At 34.9% G+C, this 22,204-nt stretch overlaps 2 protein-coding genes and 1 pseudogene across 3 annotated transcripts; 1 reads left to right on the top strand and 2 right to left on the bottom strand.

Moving 5' to 3' along the window:
- Nucleotides 1-5,405: 5,405 nt before the first annotated feature.
- LOC127089201 (uncharacterized) lies at nucleotides 5,406-5,505 on the bottom strand (annotated as a pseudogene).
- A 2,367-nt stretch (nucleotides 5,506-7,872) lies between these two features.
- On the top strand, nucleotides 7,873-19,436 carry LOC127087742 (uncharacterized). 2 transcript variants are annotated; one of them, XM_051028673.1, is made up of 19 exons: nucleotides 7,873-8,093; nucleotides 9,045-9,140; nucleotides 9,226-9,412; nucleotides 9,501-9,663; nucleotides 10,200-10,336; nucleotides 10,483-10,586; nucleotides 10,703-10,798; nucleotides 11,361-11,454; nucleotides 13,493-13,613; nucleotides 13,700-13,899; nucleotides 14,741-14,832; nucleotides 14,913-14,968; nucleotides 15,434-15,523; nucleotides 15,617-15,716; nucleotides 15,977-16,081; nucleotides 16,169-16,241; nucleotides 17,398-17,561; nucleotides 18,956-18,998; nucleotides 19,177-19,436. In XM_051028673.1, exons 2-19 carry the CDS (start codon nucleotides 9,138-9,140, stop codon nucleotides 19,230-19,232), a joined length of 1,884 nt encoding a protein of 627 aa, XP_050884630.1. In that variant the 5' UTR covers nucleotides 7,873-8,093; nucleotides 9,045-9,137; the 3' UTR covers nucleotides 19,233-19,436. The 2 variants fall into 2 exon arrangements, with proteins under 2 accessions (XP_050884630.1, XP_050884632.1); XM_051028675.1 differs by lacking the exon at nucleotides 7,873-8,093 and adding an exon at nucleotides 8,127-8,932.
- A 240-nt stretch (nucleotides 19,437-19,676) lies between these two features.
- LOC127087743 (flotillin-like protein 4) lies at nucleotides 19,677-22,023 on the bottom strand. Its single transcript, XM_051028676.1, has 2 exons — nucleotides 20,955-22,023; nucleotides 19,677-20,351 (listed from the first exon to the last, which is right to left on the bottom strand). Exons 1-2 carry the CDS (start codon nucleotides 21,879-21,881, stop codon nucleotides 19,842-19,844), a joined length of 1,437 nt encoding a protein of 478 aa, XP_050884633.1. The 5' UTR covers nucleotides 21,882-22,023; the 3' UTR covers nucleotides 19,677-19,841.
- Between the last annotated feature and the right edge of the window lie 181 nt (nucleotides 22,024-22,204).

Raw genomic sequence — 22,204 nt, 5'->3', positions numbered from 1 at the left:
AAATGCATAAAGAAAATACAGTGATAAATATAATTAGAAAGGTTATCATAAGGTAAATGAAACAATCAAGACTCACTGGACATCGTTAGAACAATATCTTGGATGACATAATCGAGATATTTCAACAATGGAATGATACCTCAATTGTATCTAGATTTTCTAAACATTAACAGAATAATGTCTTGAACCGAACACACGAGATTCCTTAGGGATCAACGAAGCAGTGTCTTACATGATATAATTGAGGTATTCCAACAAGGGAATGATACCTCAATCGTATTTAAGATTCTCCAAGGATACTAGAGTAGTTAAATAAGAGCTTATGAGATTCTTCGAATCAACAAAGCAGTATGTCAGGCAACAAATGAGATTCTTCAGATTAATGAAGCAATATCTCAAACAGGTAAATGAGATGCTCCGTATACACGAAGCAACATCTTATATGATCTAATCGAGATATTCCAAACAATGGGAAATGATATCTCAATCGTATTAAGACTCTTCGGGAAGCCTAGAGCAGTATCTCAAAAACAAAAATGAGATTCTTCAGATAAATGAAGCAGTATCTCAAACAGATAAGTGAGATTCTCTGAATCGACAAAGTAGCATCTCAAACATTCACCTGTTGGGGGAAAATATTTCAGAAAAGACTCCCTTTTGGAGGAGATTTACTAGTAAAGCTCTGCAAGGGAAAAGCTCATAAAAGACTTTTTAGGGTAACCTCTACTTGGGGAGCAACAAAGAAACACACATTGGGGAATATCATCGTCATCCATAAAGTTGAAGAATGACTTACTGGGAAATAATATCACGAGCACATGCAGGGTAATAACTCCATTGACCGAGGAAAGTCTGAGATACATACAACTGATTCTGGATCCTGATTGGTGTTATGTATGATTTTTTTTATGGAATTCCACTTTATATGGAAGTACTTATACATGTGATGATGCATGAGATCCATGTAGTATGTAGTTGTTGGGGATATTTAGATGTGCATGTACGAATGCAAATTATTTTGACTTTTTATAAGGCTATGCATAAGTATGCTAATGATTGATATGATTGTGTGTTTTGAATCTTCCTGTTTGACTGATTTTTTTTTATGAATGATGCATGTAATACATGTGGGAATACAAATGGGTAATTGGGATTTTGTAGGGTTTTATTCTTGATTGCCAATGAAATTGGACTTTGAAGGTAAACTGCCAGATGAGAACTGGTGAAAGAGGTTAAACGGCCAGACGAGAACTGGACTTGAAGGATATGTTACCAGACGAGAACTGGTGAAATGGATTAAAATTTTAGACAGGAACTGACTTTGTTTTTGTTTTCCATACGGGAACTGGCTTTTGAAGTAAGCTACCAGACAAGAACTGGTTATGAAAAATAGACTACCATATGAGAACTGGTATCAAAATAGGTGACCGGATGGGAACTGGTTTAAAAGATAATCTACCAGACGAGAACTGGTATTTGGTAAATGATTTTCCATACAAGAACTGGATTTTTGAAATGGTTCGCCATACGAGAACTGGACTTTGAAATTATTCGCCAGACAAGAATTGGACTTTGAGATAAATTTCCAGACGAGAACCGGACTTTGAAATGGTTCGCCAACCGAGAACTAGACTTTGAAATGATTTTCCAGATGGGAACCAAACTTTTATTGAATTGTCGGACGAGAACTGGACTTTGGAAATGGCTTTCCAATGAATTTGAACTTTGAAATGGTTTTTCAGACGGGAACTGGACTTGAAAATGATCTACCAATAAATTGGACTTTGAAATGTTTGCCAGACAGGAACTGGACTTGAAATGGTTCGCTAGATGGGAACTGGTTTAAAAGATATTTTCCAGTCCTGAACTGAACTTTGAAATGATTTTCCAGACGAGAATTGGACTTTGAATTTCCAAGCGATGTTGGGTTTTGATGTCAGATATTATTTTACAAGGTTTTTTTGATGTTAGATTCATATTAAGGGTAATGCCCGGTTTTATGCTTGAGCGAAGCAACATGACTAATGAATGATGATGATTTATGCAATGATTGGAAGGTCTCCAAAAATTCCCCTATACGGGTAATGGAAGAGAAGGTTCTTTGTAGCAAGGATTTTACTGGAAGGAAAAGGTTATTGGATGGGGTGATAACATGATTCCCCGACACTTGTCTTGAAATCGAAGGTTGAGACACAACAAAAATTGATTGACCAGTGATCCGATGTCGCGCGCGGATCAAAAACGAGTATTTTTGACAAAACGTAGTTAGCGACAAATTGACTCGGATTATCATTCTCACAAGGATTCTTGAATGAATTAACCAATGATAGTAACGGTTAATGGGGTTTTGGTTGGTTTAGGATTCAATTAAAAAAATAGATTAAAATAAGTGATTATTGAAATAAGCTGTAGCAACAATTTACTGATTCGGTATTTGCCTATCATCGACTATCGTAATTCCAACCGCAGATTAACTATTCCTATTCGATTATAATATCAACTGACAAGCATAATTGATAGTATAAGTTGTATGTTCCTATTATCCGAATTAAGCAAACGGGATTAAGTTTCATGAATTAAGCAAACATGAATTAAACGGACTCGATAACGAATTAAGCAAACGAAATCGTGACTATAGTTAGGATCACACAATCAATCGGATTACATCAATATAGCATATGTAAATCGGATTAAGCAAACAAAATACATATATTAATATTGAAAGGAATAAAAAACCTGAATAAGAATTACTAAAATCTCAAGGTATCGGAACCCGAATACAGCAAATTGTTTGGATCGATTAGTTCTTCATGAGAATTCTTGCCAAAGCTTTTAAGTATTTCGTGAATAGTGATCCGCCTAATGTTATGCAACTACTAGGTATATGGAAAACAAGGAATTTGGTTTACAACCCAACTGGATCGAAAACATAACTCAAGCCCAAAACTAATGACCCAAAACTTAAATAAAACTAATGCTGCAACTTCAACGAATTTTTGATAACACGAAAATATATCACATTTTAAGACTTAATTCAATTAGATTATATTATCATTTACTTTAGTTTATCTCATTTTATCAGATATTATGCAGTATTTCCTTGCTATTTATGTCAGGTATCCATTTTGAAGCAAAAGTGAAAAAGGGAAGAAAAGGAGGTGTAAAAAGGAATAAAAAGGAAACAAATAACAAAGACCAAGCCCAGCCCAAAGAAAGTGCACGTTGTGCCTGTGACGGGCGTCACAAAGGTTGTGACGAGCGTCACACTAAGTACCCTCTCGTGACGAGCGTCACACATGGTGTGACGGACGTCACACCATTCCCTATATTTTTGGCGCAAGGAACTCAACTGACCACGTTGAAAGCTATTTCCACGCACGCTTAACCCTCGGAACGAAGAGACCGCGCATACGGAAACCCTTGGAAAGCAGTTACACCAGCAGCTGTATAAATAGCAGCTAATTGGGAAGTTTCAAAAGCCCGGTTTTTCCACGCTCATATTGCCGAAGCTCTGCCAATTTTCTTTTCACGCTTTTGCTTATTTTTTTCTTTTCCAGCACTTAACATTGTTTATTTTATTTATTTCTTTTGCAAGCTTTACATTCTTTTTCCCTTGCAAATTTACCTTTCCCGTTTTAGCTTTTAGATATTTTTCGCATAATAGTTTCTACACCGGAAACTATTGTGCAACTTTATACTGGATTTAACCTTACGTTATATTCCAGTTTTATTTCCTTGATTTAATCTACTGTTTAATTGAAGAATCCAAGAACAAATCCTACCGGCTTGTGGTGGAGTGTTCAAGACTATTGTATTACGCATTCAGGTTCTTTAATCATTATTTAATATTTTGTTTTATTATTTATCTATATTATCTGCCTGGAATGAGTCTGTTTATGCATGATATAAATTCTTATTTATTTAGCATGTCTGGCTAATTTGCCTAGGTATCGGTATGTAAAGTAAGCAGAATAAGGGATCAAGACTGAGTCGGTCTATCTAAACTTAAAATCAAAATCAATCTTTTTACGGTCTCAACTTACAGGTTTAATAACAAGATTTTTTACAAAAGTAAAAGACATAAAGAAGTTAAAATCAATAGAGCGAGAGTTTGAGATTTTAACTGGACAGTGTAAGTTAGGCATTAATTCTAGATCAGGGCGAGAGCAAGTTTTAGAGTTAATTAAATTTTGACCTTTTCCAAAAAGTATTTTTAAAGATTGAATGTGAGGACGAGAGTTAAGCATTTGGATTTAATTATATAACCTAAGTCAACAGAGCGAGAGTTTTAGATAAGGGTGTTTAAAACGGTCAGTATTTTCTTAAAAAGAGTTTCTGCAACTTTATTGCTTTCAAAATATGGTTTTTGACTTAATTATAAGTGACAGCAACATTAATATAAAATCATGGTTTATTCAACAGAGCGAGAGTTTGAGATAGAACCTTTAACCAATAAAGTTAACCGAAACGATTCATTTTAAAATCAAGAAACCGACGAAGACTTGATTCCCTAGTTTTGACGAACTACATACCGATATCCGTTTTATTAATATTTAATCTAGATATTAGTTTAGCTCTTAGTTTTTTCCCAAACAATCAAACATTTTCACCTTAGATTTACGTAGTAACCTTAGATAACGGTATATCGATTCATAAGTCCCTGTGGGATCGATATCTTTTAAAACTACGCGATAGAACTGTGCACTTGCAGTTTGTATCCCATTCTCGACTCACCCAGTTGAGCGATCAAGTTTTTGGCGCCGTTGCCGGGGACTTTTATTCAATCGATATCGTAACTCTTCCGTTACGCTGTAGAGACTAAGGTTTCTTTCCTTCTATTTTCTTTCTTTCGTTGATTTGTATGCCACGCACTCGCTCTCAAGGCGAACCGCTCTATTTACGAATCAACGATATCGAACTATATCTCCGAGTCTTACGACGAATTCGGGAATATCGTGCTGAAAACAATCTCCCTCCTATAGACCTTCCTGATCTCAAAGATTTTCCTTCTTTAACCGAGATGGCAGAACCAGCTCGTGCTCTTAGAGATTACGTCGCTCCATCGCAAGATGAACCGCATTCAAGTATTGCTCCGCCCGCAATCGAAGCAAACAACTTTGAACTTAAACCTTCGTTGTTGCAGGCTGTGCAACAGAACCAATTCTCTGGAAATCTTACCGAAGATCCAAACCTTCATTTATCCGTATTTGTCCAATACGCTGATACTGTTAAAGCTAATGGTGTCACTTCAGAGGCAATTCGACTTCGTCTTTTTCCTTTCTCATTAAGAGATAGCGCTAGAAGATGGCTTCAATCTCTTCCTTCCAACTCAGTCACCACATGGAACGAGTTGAAGAAAGTTTTTCTTGCCCGATATTTTCCGCCAAGCAAAACAGCTATGTTAAGAGCCCAGATAAACGGATTTAAACAGAAAGACAACGAGTCTCTTTTCGAAGCATGGGAAAGATACAAAGACATGATGAGACTTTGCCCACACCATGGTTTGGAAGACTGGTTAGTAATTCACACATTTTATAATGGCCTCTTATACAACACAAGGTTAACAATAGACGCCGCTGCAGGTGGTGCACTAATGAACAAACCTTACGCTGATGCTTACCAGCTTATCGAGAGCATGGCCCAAAACCACTATCAGTGGGGAACCGAACGAACATCGGTGGAAAAACCTCAACCGAAAACTGGCATGTACGAGATAAGTAACCTTGATCACGTCAATGCAAAAGTGGTGTGTGTGTGTTCCCACTACAAGGACAGGGATACTCAGAGGCCTTAATAGGTATATATCACGTTTTGGTGGAGAGGATTTGCTCACAGCGGCGAGAAGCCCTATACGGTGGTGTTCAAGGCTATTTAAGGGACCGACTGAGAGGCACTGGTGATGGTCGATGCTTCTAGAATTGTAGGTGGACGGTTAGCTTGATCGTGTATGTTAAGACGATAATGAGCATGGTGCTTTGAGTTGTGGAGAGTGTGTATGACTTAGAGTATGTCTTTTTTCCCTTGAGGGATGATGTATTTATAAGGATCTTTAGGACCTAGGATTTTTTCGGAAAAGGTCACCGCCCACCTAGTCAAATAGTTGAAAACTAAATCCATATTTCTAAGGGAGACGTGAGTCAGTAATTACCTTGACTTTCTCTTTCTCTAAGACACGTCTTATCCCATGTTTTCCCTGTATGGGCGAGGGAAGACTCAAGGGCGAGGCGATACCTCCTCCTGAACGACCTTTCATTGTCATCTTTTCTAGGGAGGTCTCAGGACATCTCCATAGGCAAGACCTTTTGCAAATATAACACTACAATTAGTATACTATGAATATCATTCAAGCTCAAAGTTCTATTCAAATTATGAAGAATCAACTACGTCTCAAGACTTCAATGAATATTGTTCGTTGGTTAACTTTCCAAACTTGTGTTTTGGCTCAAAAGAATAATTATAAGGCTTTTAACTTTACCTACTATTTGCACTCTTGTTAAGAAATATTATTTAATGGATTTCAATGAGTAATAAAAGATTACAATTTCAACTTTGACATATTATTATTTTCACCATTATTTTCAAAAAAAAAGAAGAAAATTTATTACTTAATTAATAGAATGTTTCACCTTCTCATGCCTCTATGTATTTGGAGTCACTCCTTAGAGATTTTTTAAACCATATAAACTATCAAAACAAAAATAAAAAATAAAATAAAAGTTGATTTTTTAAGAAATAGCATATCTCTAATATTGAAAAAGAAATTGATTCAAGTATCGAATCAATGTTCAATTTTATGTTTTTTACAATTAGATATTTTATGTACATTATAATTTATAAGTTGAATATTTTGTCTATAAATTTTAGTTTATTTCGATGGTCATTTCAAACTTTTAAATCTTCAGCCACTGAATACAAGAGATAATTTATTTTATATTTTAAAATTATTAATCATTTTCATAAACTTAAATATGCATGAACTTTGCATCAATTTTAAAATTTGAATATAATAAGTGATAGTTTTTCCATGGCAGCAGTCTGCATATCCAACATAGTCAACGAGAGGTGAAAAAAGAATGACATTTTACTTCTGATCAAGCGATAGAACACAGAGGTTAAATCAGAGAAGAGAAAGCTAAGGCATACACGAGAAGCACCTAGGATGCAACAAAATATTTACATATAATTTTATCTTCCAAAGTAGTTTATAGTATCTTTTCTCCGTCCATGGATATATTTATGATTTTTTTTCTCATTATCTTTAAAATTTTAAAATACATTTTTGTTTTATTTTTAAGAATTAAAAACAAAATATAAAAATTAGAAAAGATTGGTGTTTTCTTCTTGAGACAATGATCAACTATTATATTTTATAAGAAAAATGATGGAAAAAAGGCAATGAAAACAAAGTTTGTAACTTCTATTGTTTGTTCTTTGTTAAAGGACATTTTTTAATCGGTAGATGGAATAATAATAATCATTATGTTGAATAACAAATTTAATAAATTTGTAAAAAACTCTTTAAAAGCTTTAAAAAAAACTTAAATCACTACGAGGTGATTTTTATGTATATTAAAATTAATCTTGATAAAACTATAAAAAAGAATTTTAAAATTCCCTCAGCATTTCACGGAAAAGAAAAGATGACAGAAAATTGACTTATTACATTTTGTGGTTTTTATATTTTACATTTATTTTGTTAAAATTGGATCTAATGGATATGCACTAATGTAAAATAATCTTATAATGTTATCTAATAAAAAAAATAATAATCTATTATGTTATTAAAATAATTTTAAAATATAAATGTAATGTGATAGGATATATGGGTGTCATGTTTATATGTGAGGGGTGACACGGTAATTCCTCTAACTAAAATCATATTTAACCTATTTATAAAACCAAATAACTCATTACAACTACTGATTTGAAAAATTCCCCTTTTTCAGAAATAAATTTGAAAATTTTCTCTTGTACGCGAAGCCCACTGCTGCTTGAAAGCTTTGCTGCCTTGTAGTTGTTGTTTCAGTTGTGTTGACGGTTGATTGAAAGGACGAGAACTCTCGAGAAGCCTTTGGAGCTTGTAACCGTCTCAGGTAAAGAGCTCTAACCCACGAATCACGTTACTGTAAGCATCGAATTTTGTTGCTCTCTTCTCTAGTGCTCGCTCCACTCACTTTTGTGTTAGTTGTTAAAGTAAAATCACGATAACCTCTAACAACTGAGAACTGAAAATGAAAGAAGAAAAACCCCCGTAAAAACGGGGGTTAGGTTTGGTAAAGTACGAACTGAAAATGATGATGGGAGATATCATATAATTGTTTGAATTCTATGATTCTCTAATTTCATTGATTGATACTGTTGGTGGTGCAGGAAGTCATTCTAATGTCTGTGTTGTTGTTGTTTAATAGGTGCACTTATAGTGTTTGTGAAAATGCCTCAACTAGGTTAATTCTTTGATTGAAAATTTATTCTAAATTCTTACTTTGATAAATAATTACAGATATAATTGTATCGATTTTTGTTAGTTAGAATGATGAGAGTTTTGTTGAAGACAATTGCTTTGTCTTTCATGTTTATGTTTAAACCTTCTTCCTGCAACTTTATAGTTCTTATTTTCCGGCACTGTCTAAAACTAGAAGAATCCAGCTTTTCTATGAAGCATAGCTATGGGTATGGTACATGTATGATATCACAGTTAAAAATAATCAAGGTATGGATACATCAACTAAAAAATATCATGAGAGAGTTAAATTATTCAATTCACAATAAAAACATCACAATATAAAAGTGTAAAAGTAAAAAACTGTGTTTGGTTTACAACGACAAAGAAACTCAAATACACGTATAATATTTTATTATGCATACATGAGAAATCCACAAATTTCACCCTCAAAGGAAGAATGAGGACAACGGAGTACCGGACAAGTACTAGGTACTTCATTGTTACAAGTACCATGCTTCTGAGCATTTTTTTAATCTACTGGCATACTACATATGAAATTGATAATATTGCTATACCTGTATATGTGACTATGTTTCTGCAGATTTTGCTATTCAGGAGAGTTCCGAAACCGATAGCCTTGCGCAGAAGCTGACAGTTCTGTTTAGTTATCTCCAGAGCGGGCCTAAGCATTTCAATGGTAAACAGCCTCATGCTTTCTCTACTTTGATTCTTCTCCTTTCCCACTGCTTTTGATATTTAAAGTTTGAATGGCATTTCTGAAGGAAGCACAACAGGGCCAGAGTTTGACTCTTGAGGAGTGCTTGAAATTACTGAAAGGAGAGCGAGATGAGCAGCGTCTTGCTGGGCTTCTTCTGGTCACAAAGTTTTGTAAAGCTGACGATCACTCCTCACTACGCAGGGTTTATGAGGCTGTTGGTTCTCTCTTTCTTGATCGGCTACTCAGAACTGGTACTTGCTCTTCCATTATCCACTGATTTCCCGCCATATTCGAGTTTGTAATATATTATTGACGTTATCTTTATCTTCTACTAAAAAGGTATGGGAAAAGGAACCATATCCAGTAGCGGGGACAACAACCGGGATGCATATTTGAACCTGTCGATTGCAGTTCTTGCTGCCCTTTGTCGTGTTCCAGAGATTGCATCCTCTGAAGACATGATTTCCAAGATCCCAATGATATTGGAAGTAATTTCCACCCAGTACGGTGTTATTCTTTTCTTTCGCATCACTTATTCTAATTCCCCCCTGAATTTTCATGATTGCACCTATATTAAAGAGACTGAGTGAACCAACTAAATTACCTTGACTGCATTATATTAAGAGTTCCATTTATGCCAAACCAAAAACCCTATGAAGGAGAAAGAGTGTGGGAAGCCGTATCAGGTATTTAGTACAGTTATGGGAATAAGGATTTATAAATTGTACTTTTTGGGGACAATTAATAAGGTTTACGAAAACGAGGAAAATCCAGTCACTTATTTGTTTTCAAATGATGGGTGAAAAATTAAAACCTTCTGCATTAATCCTTTATAAAGCACACGTTTGTTACTACTACAGTAAAATTGTTAGTTATAGGCCTTCTCTATTATTGTAACACTTGACATCTGTCCAATGGATGAAAAAGTGTGGCCCACACCACACATTTAAACTTTAGTTTTATGTTTCAGTAGGCCTTAATTTTCTTTGTTTTGAAGAAGTAAAATTTCTTTATAATTTTTGTCGAATTCTTGTTTAGATCTTGCTCATCTGTTCTTGAAGAATGCTGTGAATTTTTATACTTAGTATCAACTGCTTCAGAAAATGGAATCATGAGATTTTATGAATCTAGAGGCATCAAGGTACTAGCTTCTCAGTTGCCTTCTCTGCAAGATGGTATGATATTTTTGTCTGCTGCACCTGGATAGTTTTTAAGTAATCATCTAACTATTGCAAATACTCTACAAGTATGTAAATAATGAACTTTTGTTCTCATGTTTTTGTCTATGCATCATATTTCACAGTGGTCAAACATTGTGCAGGTTCACATCTGGTGGAAATATCTATTAAACTTTTGCAATTGATTCTGAGCAAAATATCATTAGACACAATCCGGAATGAGTACTTATCTGAGCTCTCAGTTATTGTGAGTTTACTCTTTAAATATTTGTAATTGTGCTTTTCAGAGTTTTTGTGCTCTCATTTTGATTTTGTCAGCTTGCTTCATGTTAAATCAACGTCTATTACCGTAACTCTCTACAGGTGGCTGCAATAGCAAAGCAGTTCGCTATCTTGCATAATTCCTTGAAATTTGAAGCTCTCCACCTCCTTAATTCCATTCTTTCTTCAACAGATTCGGTATGTAATATCATCTTAATCAGTTATTTTCAGTCATATGGTCTCTATATACTATAATATAAGAGAAAAAAGAATATGCACTGACAGTGTAAAATTGTTTTACACTGTCAACCAATGAGGAGCGTGTATCCCACCAAATCACGCTTTTATTTTTAAAATACTGATATGACTTGGCAAATTTAAAGATTTTGATTGGATGTGTGTGTAATATTACTTTACACTGACAATACACTACCTTTAAACTCATAATATAATTCTAACCTGCTTATTAAGGAAAGCTCTTTTAACTAAACTATGTCATTTGAATTTGGTATATTTTGGGCTGTTGTCTGTGCTAAATACTTTTCCCGTTGCTTCTGGAAAAGAGATTGGTTCGTGTTTTCTGTATTTGAGAAACTTCTTTTGTGATGCAGGTCGAAAGCATGATACTTATTAAAATATTCTCACCTAAACTTTTTGATTTTGTTTTCATACCTATTTATGGTTTGACAGTCTTGGTGAGGTTATGTACACTTTGTATTCATTTGCCATGCAATTAACTTCAAGTTCTTTGTATTTTCAGTCACAACTTCTTAAAACTCTCCAATTACGGCCTCAAGATAGCTGGTCACACAATATCCGTGTTGGTATCATGGCCATTTTGCAGAATCGTGTTGGTATGTTCAGACAATTTGATGAATTATATTCATTATACTAGTTTACCTTTTATTCTCTGTTTCTCTTTGCTCCCTTACTAAGCTCTTAAAGTTGGGAAACCTACTGGTGTCTCTTAATTGATAAAGGTGTATACCAGTAGCGTGCTCTTGCATAATGAAAGGTTCCAAGTCTGCAACTTTTGTTATGTTAGCAATTAGCAAGAGAAGGTGTTATTATCGTAAGAAGGCATAAGGAAAAAATCATGAATATGGAAGGAAATTTTAAAAAAAGGATAATTTGGCCCATATAAAATGAAAGAATTACTTAGTTCCTTTCCATTCAACATGGTATCTAGAGCTCAAACCCTAGGTTAATTTGCTACTCCCTTCCACTCAACACTCTCCTTTTTCTGGCGGGGTCGGAATTTCTTGCAGCTTGAACATTTTCCGCTAATGTTGCCTTTTTTTATTTTCTGTGATGGTTCCTCGACGCACAATGCTCTCACTTCTGTCATGACTACATCCGATTTGTTCTGTCGGTTGATCCACCAAGGGATGCCACCAGCTCCACTGCACATGTGTTGCCACTTGTCTTTGTTAGCACCATCGATTCAGCCCATCACCCCCGGCCAAACACCAAACACTGCTTTCGTTTGCCCTTCTCTGTACTGCCATTGCTTCTTTCCAGTAGATTGTAGTAGACCAATAGACAATCATGCGGATCCCTATGGCTAACATGACCATAGTATTACTATTTAGCTGTTGGAGACTAGTTGGAAATTTGAACTATTGCACCATCACCTAATCAGCTATTTCATTAAATTTTAAGGTATGCTAAAGGTTCTCCAGTCAAATTTTTATATGAGAATCAAGGTCACTCAGGTAAATGGTTATTCAGTTTACTAGTTGGATTAGTTCCTCTTTTGATAGACATTCCACCTAAGAATTGTGTTCTTGTTGTAGGTAACCTTTTCTGGTGGAAAAGTAAGAAGTAGGAGGTTGAGTCTAGATCGAGTGCCATGGCAAAATGCTGAGCTATGGCTTTGGTTACATTTGTGTAGATTAAGCAACTAATTCATGAACTAAAAATTGCAGAGGTCTTACAAATAATGTTGTCCTTTGATAACTAAGTTGTACCATGTTGCATCCGACCCACTCCCCCACTCTTTAACTGAAGAGACAAACACTAAAGGGGACTGTGGCTTTTTTAGGAAAAAAATCTTTTTGATTGTGTTGTCTCTAGATATATAAATACAAATGACCAACGGGATGGTATTCTTACTTTGTCCCGTACGGGTCTTTGAATTTGGGGGAGAGGGGTGTGGTAATATACATAGACCATTTTAGGGTTAGTTTGGCCTATTAGGTCCACATGTTAGGTTATAAATACTCTGTATGTATATTTATTCCTCTACCTTACTGATTGGGTGATGAATGAATTACATTATTCAGTTTTATTTTCAACAGAGGTGGTATTGAGGATTTAATATAAAGAAAGGTTTGCAAATTTATAATTATAAACCAAAAGGTGATGTGAGAGCGAGCAGTGGGTTTCACATTATAGAAAGCAAGTAAGCAAGAGAGAAAGCTTTTAAATTCAATTTCGCACATATTTTTTGATTGATTTTGAGAAAATTATTATTCTATTATTAGTTTGTTGCTGTTAGGGAGCATACTATTGTTATTTTTAGACAAAAAAAGGTGTGCACAAATATCACCACTATAGTGAAAGGAATCCCGAGTTCCCAACTTGGAAGCATATTGAATAAAGTAGCTATAGAAAAAACTAGTCATGCATACTAAGTATTGCTGTGGGGCCTCTTTCAGTAAGTTCTTGTCTTATTCTTCTCTGACTATTACACTTTGCATCATTATTTATAGAAGTTACGTTTTCAAGTCTGGAAATTTATTTTCAAGATAAGGCAGGAAACAGATAGTACTTTCTCCGTGCACTCGTGAAAGTTCTGCATATATTTTGAATTCTAAACTGCAATTTATTTAAGCTAAATTAAGGCCACACTAAACTAGATTAATTGCTTAAGTTTCCATTCATATGCAGCAACTGCTGAAAGGCTTCAGGCTCTCATTTTAGCTGAGTCTATGGTTTCCATATTTGGAGAAGATTGGCTGATTAGCCAAGTAAGCACTAACAAGACACAAGATCCAACTCCAGCTGACATGTAAGCTTTTATCGTTAAATGAGATAACTTTTAAGTCTGTGCATTGAGTGCTTGTTGTTTCTTTTTCTCACATGTTGTGATTTTAGGTGTTTGTTGCTTGTCTTGGAGCAATCGAGGGTTGAAATTGCTGTTCTTTTGAATGAGCTGGCCTATTTAAAATATGAAGCACCTCAAGATACCTTAGCTACTGTTGAGGCATATTCTCTTAAGCAACGAAACGTGGCTGTTGCCTATTCTTTGGTTGAGAAGATAATAAAACTCATTTCAAATGTTGGTGAAAATGAAGGTATGTATTGAATGAAGTACAATTCACTTGGCCTATAAATTACATTTTTTCTTCTACTTTTAGGACAATTACTAACACAAAAAATGGTCCCTTTACTCAAATTCAGTCCATTTGGGCTTCATTTGGTATCATACTGTTGAAACTAATGGTATGTTTGGGTGGAGGGATTTGGAGCGGAGTACCTATTTTTCTTTTTTAAATTAAGAAAGCTATAAAGCTTTTTAAAAGATATTAAGTGGGTTTGACTTATTTATATTATCATTTATCATATTATTCTTACAACAACAACCAAACATTATCCCACTAAGCGGGGTCGGCTACATGACATATTAATTTTCAATTTTTTTAAATCTCAAATATGTATCAAATTACAGACTTAGTCCTCCAAAACCCAAATTCCAAAGATACCCAAAAGGTATTTGAGTAAGAGGAAACAGAGATAAAAGAGACTATGAAAAATACTCTTCTATGTATTGATGTGATGTGATAAGATGTTATGAAATTTGTTCTAGATACTCAACTGTTTCAATCCATGCGTTTCTCTCACATTTTGGGCCAAATAGCAACTGAAGTTAGGCAGGGACCTGGGAGGATGATGCTCGGTCTTTTTTTTCTCTCTTTCCTTTTTTCCCTATTATTTGGTGTGATGGTTAATATTATGCAAGTTTAGTTATACCTTTTCCTATTGGCGTCAACTATGTGGTAATCTCTTTTATAGCAGTCTTGAATTCTTGAAATGTGATTCTCATCTCACATTTGATGCTAGTTGGCACTGTTGGAAACTGCGGGTTTGTTCTTGTGAATTGGATATAATTTATTTCTCATCACTAATGCTCTATAGGGGCCCTTCTCGATGAAGGCACATTAACAAAGCTGATACTACAACTTAATGAGACAATTGGTGTTGTGCTAGAGTATTTAGAAGATGCAAAGGTAAATCTGATTATTATTTGTCTTAAGATGATTTTAACACTGAATATATCTCAACAATGTATAATGGTGAAATTCTACAGGAACATGGTCAAAGGAAAGGGGATGATTTACTTGCTTCAGTGCGAATCATTGGAAGGTATGATCTTTTACATTGCCTCTTTGCATTACTTGTACTTAAGCACTGGATTGATTGGTTCGAGGTTATGAATTGACATTTAATTATTCCTTTTGAATGATTTAATTCTAATGTGTCAAGGACATTTTCATCCAATTTATGAATGTAGCACACAATGTTGTATGGCAGTTGCAACTTGATAGACCGATCTAAAAATTGTTGCACCAGGAAAGGAAAAACGTAAATTTTATCTATTTTCCAAAGGCTAATTGTAAACTCTACGAAGATATTTGTTAATTTTGAATACTTTGTTGTTTCTTCAATCTCTATGCCCATCCTACAGAGAAGAGGTTTTTTTTGTCATGGATTAACTATTCTAGAAGCTTATATTGGTTGAGATTCTTTTACCGCTCTCTACATCTGTAACTTTAATTTTTTGAGAGGAAATATTATGATTTATGAACTATTATCATGTATTTGTTTCAGCTATCTTGCAGAAGCACCGGTTGCATGCAAGGAAAAAGTTCAAGATCTTTTAGGGTATATGCTTTCAATCGAAGGCGCAGATGAACAAAGGTATCTTTAAATCGATAGTTATTCATAAATATTTTTCTCAACGAGTATTTTGGGGCCTGAATAGCTTTTGCTTAGATAAATTTTTCGCCGCAGGCCCTTTCACTCTGTGTGCTTTCTGCTACCTATGTTGTGTCAAATTACTATGAAGGTTGAAGGATGCAAAGCTCTGGCTTCGTGTGGAGGGCTTAAGGCTGTAAGTTATTCTCTTGCTCGGACATTTATGTTTATATTTTATTCTTTTTTTTCCTCTTCTATCTTTTTTGGTTTATAACTGCATTTTAACTCAAAGGACCTTTACGAATAAATCGACAAAATGGTAATGATTACTTTCTCATTGCATAGTTCTATTATTTATATTCTAACATGAAATTTGCATTTATTACAACAGCAGTATCATTTGATAACATTACTAACAGTTTTTTTTGTGGCTAAATATAATGGGTCTATTTGCAGGTTTTAGACTGCTTCAGTAAATTAATTGGGTCAAATGTTTATTTGGTTGAGGATGATGGCCGTGTCTTCTTGGCATGTGATACAATAATGAACCTTCTACTGAAGGTGATATTCTCATTATAATAACCAACCGTGTGATACTATATTATTAGTTATGCAATCCTGACACAAGTTACACTTTTTTGAATGTAGAAAAACAAAGTGCAGTTTATGTTAGATGAATCGGCTTTTGTTGATCTTCTTAAAGCATTGGCTTATTGGTCAGGTAACCCTACTTGGTTGCATCCATCAGAATGAGTATTTTCATTTTGCACTATCATATATGATCAAGATATTTGGTTGTTCATTGTATTGTTTCCAAAAGGTGATAAGTGCATTGCTGCATGTGCATGGGATAACTTAACGGTCGAAATGATTACACGTGCTGATGAACATTATTAACAAGAATTTTAATTGGTTTGTGAGAGGATGTGAAATTTATGTTTAGAGATTGAGCAGAAGAGACTGTACCCTTAGGGGTTCTATGATTGCAAGTAAAGCCAAACATTGTCTTGCTTTTATGATGTAAGCCAGATGCGACTTTTCTGTTACTCAGTGCAATCAAAATTGAGTTAACCTTGTTAAATATTTTGTCATTGTTTTCGTTTGGGTGATATGGACTGCAAAACTAGTATTATGTCATTAGTGAGTGGGAGTTATGTTGCGACAACCACAGCACAAGAAAAACACAAATTAAGTCTTGAAAGGTGAAACCTAGGGCATCATCTAGTCGTGCCAGGAATAGGACTATAATCAAGAACCGATAGGTTTTGGATTTTGGAAGAGGATTTGGTCTTATCTTATAAATACCAGTCGTGTGAGTGTTTGGAAGAGTTTATGAAAAACTGCTTATGATATGTTCATTGATTGGTTTCTGCTATTTTTCATAAGCTTCCCATTATAAGTTAGGGTTTAGAAGAATTTATATGGAGTTTCTTCTCATTTCTTCTTTGATTGTAGAAATAATTTATACATAAACATGTGATCCATATGTGCCTGATTAAGTTTTTCATTCAAACAATTCCTCAAAAGGAAAGGCTGGGATTGAGGTGGTGGTTAAACTTGCACACTAATTGAACAGTGGGGATTTTGAAAATAAACCTTACCTTTTCCTGGGATATCAAGTGGCTATGTTTGGTCTTGTTCTTTTCATGAGCCTCAAGAGAAAACTATAATTCTTAAATTTGTAAAAATCCTAATGCATTCGATGAAATGTTTCGAAAAACGAAATATTTAACCCTGAATAAATTTTATGAATGATTTTAGCTCGGGCAAATACGATCAGTGTTAGTCCACAGTGCTTATTTGTTTATATATTGAATTGAAATTATGGAGTAAATCAGTAGTTTTACATCTGATCCTGAAACTTACGTGGTTTGCAGAAAACACTGATGACATGTCAAGTAAGATGATGGCTTCGAGCATTTGTGCACTCATATTTGATTATACATCAGAAGAGGCTCTTTTAAACAACCCTGATTTCAATCATGGAACTCTTCGAAGTCTTTATCAGCTCATTGCAAGATGTCTGGCTTCATCAGAGCAGGTGAACAAATTATACTGCCGACTTGGTTCAATAAGTTAAAACTGCATGAAAAAATTACAGTACCAAATCTGTTTCCATAACACTAGAGAGTTAAGATAATGAATTGAGTTCATTTTGATACAAATCAATATTACAAATAATAGAAGGGAAGCGATGCAACTGAAGCAAAAATAAAGCATTTAATACTCATCCAACAGTTAAGATTAAAACTGAGTGAAAAAAATACAGCACCATAACTGTTTCCTAGTTTTTCGTTTCACAATATTGGTAGGGGAAACAGATTTTTGAGCATCATCATCTTTAATATTGATAATTGTACGTTGTATCAATTTAAAAAGTGCAACTTTGTACGTTGAACATTTTCCTGCTAAACATAGAAGCAGACACTTGATTATTTTCTGCACCTTACTGAAGAGATATTATTTAGCCGGCATACAGAAAGGTTTTATTTGATTGGTATATTGTTAGGTCCTGTAGAAATAACCAGGAGAAATAGATTGATGCAGAAAACTAAAGGAAACAAGAGAACAAATGATAAGCTGCTAGTATTTAGGAATGACTTTACAGAAGGATCTAATTGATCTCTACTGCCACAGAGCTGGGCTCCTATGGAGTGCTAGATACGCTCCATTCAACAGAATTACAATTCACTATTCTGGATAGCTCCTTGAATCACTCCTCCTCCTCCCACTACTTATTCCATCTTAATTGGTTATGACCCCAAGCACTAAGTTGCCAGCTCATCCCCCTCACGCCCTTAGTTTCTTTCTTACCCCTCCTTGAGTAAACTTGCCACACTTTAGGAGTTAGGACCAGTAGGTCCCTGTAGGCCCACAGTCAGCTCTTCTGGCCCAAATCCATACAGGGTCCTAACATATATATAATTCTGAAGTATTTATGCACCAATCAAGTAAATAGAAGTCCCTGATTAAGATAGTGAAAATGCCTATTATTCATTTCAAGAGTGATTGAAGATACCTGATTGTTCCTGGCGATGAGCTTGAACTGTTTCTCTCTTGATATATTAAAACTGTCTGGATCTCAGATGCTAAAGGACTATTATATATAGTGTCATAAGTAAACATGTTATATGTGAGTTTTATGAAAATAATGTTTACCTATGATCTATAAATGTATTATCAACTAGTTAAGCACTACAATATATCATTGTACGGAACTATCACGTTGGTTTTGACACCATTTCCTTCTCTTGTACATTTTCTACAGTTGGATTTTAAATAGCCCTTTGAAATCTTAGTAGGTTTTTCCTTTCATCTGAACAGGACCCGTTCGACCACCTCTTGAAGTTTACTCAGAAATTATATGTTTCAGTGGTGAATTAGCTATTCGTATTTTAATTTCACAATTACTCAAACACTTGGTAATTATTGCAGGATACTAACACGGATATGGATCTATCTGAAATTATCTCTGCTGGTAAATGTCTTTTTTTTTTGTCATCAGAACATTAATTCAAGGTTTTTTCAAAGTTTCTTTTTCTTTTGTCATCGGAACATTAATTCAAGGCTTTATCAAAGTTTCTTTTTTTTTGTCATCAGAACATTAATTCAAGGCTTTATCAAAGTTTCTTTTTTAACTAGTAATAATTGTGCAGGTTTCTCTCGATGGGCTCATCGGTACCCCCACATCAGAGAGGCAATCAAAATGTGATTTTGATTTCCCTAATGTGTATTAGTTGTATGTGGATGCATTAACTTTCAATAACATTAATTAGTGTATTTGTGTTGAGTATTTATTCAGTTAGGAGGTTAGAGTTTGTTGATATTTCTTTAGTTGGTTAGTTCTCAATGAGCTCTATATTTTGAGCACACTATACATTTTACAAATCTTTTAATATGATTATTTATTTATGTATTTTTTCTTTCATTTTTAATATGGTTTTAATATTTCTAAAATGGTAATGCCGTTTGTTTTCCACGTCATTTTTACAGTGATGGTTGATCCACCATGCTTCATGCCATCTATTAAAAACTCAAATGGAAAAGAAATTTGTCATTGTTATTGCTTCACAAACTCATTATTGATGCTGCCTAAATCAGGCTCGTGTCTCATTAATTGCATGGTTAAATGTTTTTTTTTTTTACCTTTGTGATGTTATCCAAAATTCTATTAAAACAATACTAAGCATGTATACATGTAAAGTAAATAAGCATATAATGTAAGATTTTGAACCTTAAACTAACAAAAGACGAGTGAATCGCCACACATGTATCACACAATAAAAGGTACTACTTAAACCTAATATTTGCATCCTGCTGATTAAGAGCTTTTGTCAGGTAAGGCTCCCATCCAAGAAGGAGGCAACATTCCTGTTTGCTCATGAACAGTCTTAAACAGAGGTGGCAACATCTTGTACACACCAGCAAGATCTTTCATACCCATCCCACCTTCTGTTATTCCTCCATTATTATCACCACCATTGCTCCATATACTAATCTTCGGCTCAAGTCCACGAATTGCCTCAGCATTAATCTTTGCAATCTCTTGAAACATGCCACCATTTATCATCAAATAGTCCCTAAGAGCTGTGTAGTTTCCTCCAAGTGCAGTCAGAAGTGTACTTATATACACTCCTTGAGATTGCCCAAGTGTCACAATCCCCTCTGCTTCCTTCTGCTTTGCATATAGATCTGCTTCAGCTGCTTGCTTTCTAGCATAAAATGTTGCGTCTGCCAATGCTATCTGTGCTTCTGCCTCCGTCTTCTTCTCATACAGAATTGCTTCTGCCTCTTTTTGTTTCTTGTACAGCTCCCAGTTTGCTTCTTGTACCTACACCGTCCATAATTTCAATCACCAAATAATATGACTTTATAGTGACACACTAAATTAGCAACTAATAAAGCAAAAAACTCTTCCTTCATAAAATTTAATCAGGTAATAATATCATTTTTACTATGCTGAGTAGTAGTAGTATGACAATTCATAGGTATTATCGGCCCCATCAATCAATATTGCCCTACTTCTCTTTGTTTATCTATCTTGTCAAGTGGGAGCCTCTGACTTTTGACAAGCAAACAATAAAAAAAAAGCCAACTGTGATCTCATAATAGTGTCATAAAAGGCAACACCAAGTAGGGCCATTGAATTTTCAATTCTCATGTATGATGTTTGTAAATATGCGGTGCACCGATTTAAAAGAGAATGTCTTCTTTCACGCATAATTTTGTCATCACTTCATGCTCTAGTTTCTAAGAAACCACAAAAACAACTTTATAAGCCACTTATATGCCAACAAATTTAATCAGGATGATTTAATATTCTATCAAAAAGATATTACAAATCTTATTGCAAGTTAGTAAAAAAATTGAATAGTAATCAATGAATCATGAGTTATAACTTTATATACATATAATTAGAATGGAGTAAACTAACCTTGGTTTCATATTGAACACTTGCTTTACTTAGAAACTCAGCTTTAAGCTTCTCAGTTGTTGTCAAAGCATTCATCCTCTCTACCTCACCTTGCAACTCAGCTTCCCTAAGAGCCACAGCTTTAGCAGCTTCAACTTCTGCTACTTGAGCCGCCTTACTCCAAGCCGCTTTCTTCTTAGCCAACTCAGAATTAGCCTGAGCCACTTCAGCTTCTCTCTCATTCTCAAAAACCTTCACTTCACTCCTCACTTTAATTCCTTCCTTTTCACCCTCTCCATTTCTCCGCACGGCAATAACCTTCGTCTCCGCATCAATTTTTGCTGCATTCTGCAGTGTTTGTCCTTTCCTCAATTTCGAACCAATCTCACCTTTCATCGTAGCTTCCGCCACGTCAACTTTAGCTTGATTCGCCGCTTCCATTTGCGTCTTTTGCCCTAAATATGAGAAATACTCGTGACCTGGAACATCAACCAATTGTTTAACATTTGCATTGTAAATTAGTAATCCAAATTGGTTAAGTTCAAGTTGAACTTTCTCGAACACTTCTTGTTTAAACTCTTTTGTTCCTCTGAAGACCTCTTCCATCGTCATGGAAGCAGCAAGAACACGCGTCTCGCCTTCGATGATTCCTTGAACGAGTTCTTTAACATGATGAGAGAGTTTGTCATGTGGTGAAATGAGTTTGGCGTATTTGAGGAGACTTTCGTCATCATTGACACGAGGACCGATTGTGAAGACGGCAGGGAGAACGAAAGGGAGTTTCTCGGCGCTCATAGCTTGAACTTCGAAGGTGTAGTTCACCGGAGAAAGGTCGAAGACGGTGTAGGTTTGTCCGGGAAGAATCCATGCTTTCTTTGCAAGCTTGATGTCTTTGATTCCGACTCCGGTTATCACAAGGTACTCCGATGCTTTTGCTACCTTATACATTTCTTGATTTTGATTTGATTCTTGAAAACCTAGAACATAAGAATAAGAAAATTGAAACGAAACACTTGTGAAAAAAGTAAGTGTATTCTTCTTCCTTATTAGTATGGGGTAAGGTATTAGGGTTCATATCTATTATATATAGAGATAATTTGTTAGTATTAGATTAAATTAAACGCGATCAATAATTTGTTAGTATTAGACTAATTAATTGCAGTCAAGGAAATTACAGCGAAACTGTTATAGCGTGGGTCGTAGTTTTTTTTTTCTCCGGAAAATATAGCATGAAATTAATCGTCAGTTATTAGGTGCAAGACAATTTAAGA

The sequence above is a fragment of the Lathyrus oleraceus genome, chromosome 5 (assembly GCF_024323335.1).
Source record: "Lathyrus oleraceus cultivar Zhongwan6 chromosome 5, CAAS_Psat_ZW6_1.0, whole genome shotgun sequence".
In the NCBI taxonomy this organism is placed as follows: Eukaryota; Viridiplantae; Streptophyta; class Magnoliopsida; order Fabales; family Fabaceae; genus Lathyrus; species Lathyrus oleraceus.
This window is presented reverse-complemented; position numbering and strand designations above follow the sequence as displayed.

Excerpts from the sequence above, each read along its gene's own strand:
- LOC127087742 (XM_051028673.1), top strand. Across the intron at positions 11,455-13,492 it reads CATTTTGCAGAATCGTGTTG|CAACTGCTGAAAGGCTTCAG; the intron begins GTATGTTCAGAC and ends ATTCATATGCAG. Across the intron at positions 13,614-13,699 it reads GATCCAACTCCAGCTGACAT|GTGTTTGTTGCTTGTCTTGG; the intron begins GTAAGCTTTTAT and ends TTGTGATTTTAG.
- LOC127087743 (XM_051028676.1), bottom strand. The coding sequence starts at position 21,881 with ATGTATAAGGTAGCAAAAGCATCGGAGTACCTTGTGATAACCGGAGTC. Across the intron at positions 20,352-20,954 it reads GTGTTCAATATGAAACCAAG|GTACAAGAAGCAAACTGGGA; the intron begins GTTAGTTTACTC and ends TGGACGGTGTAG.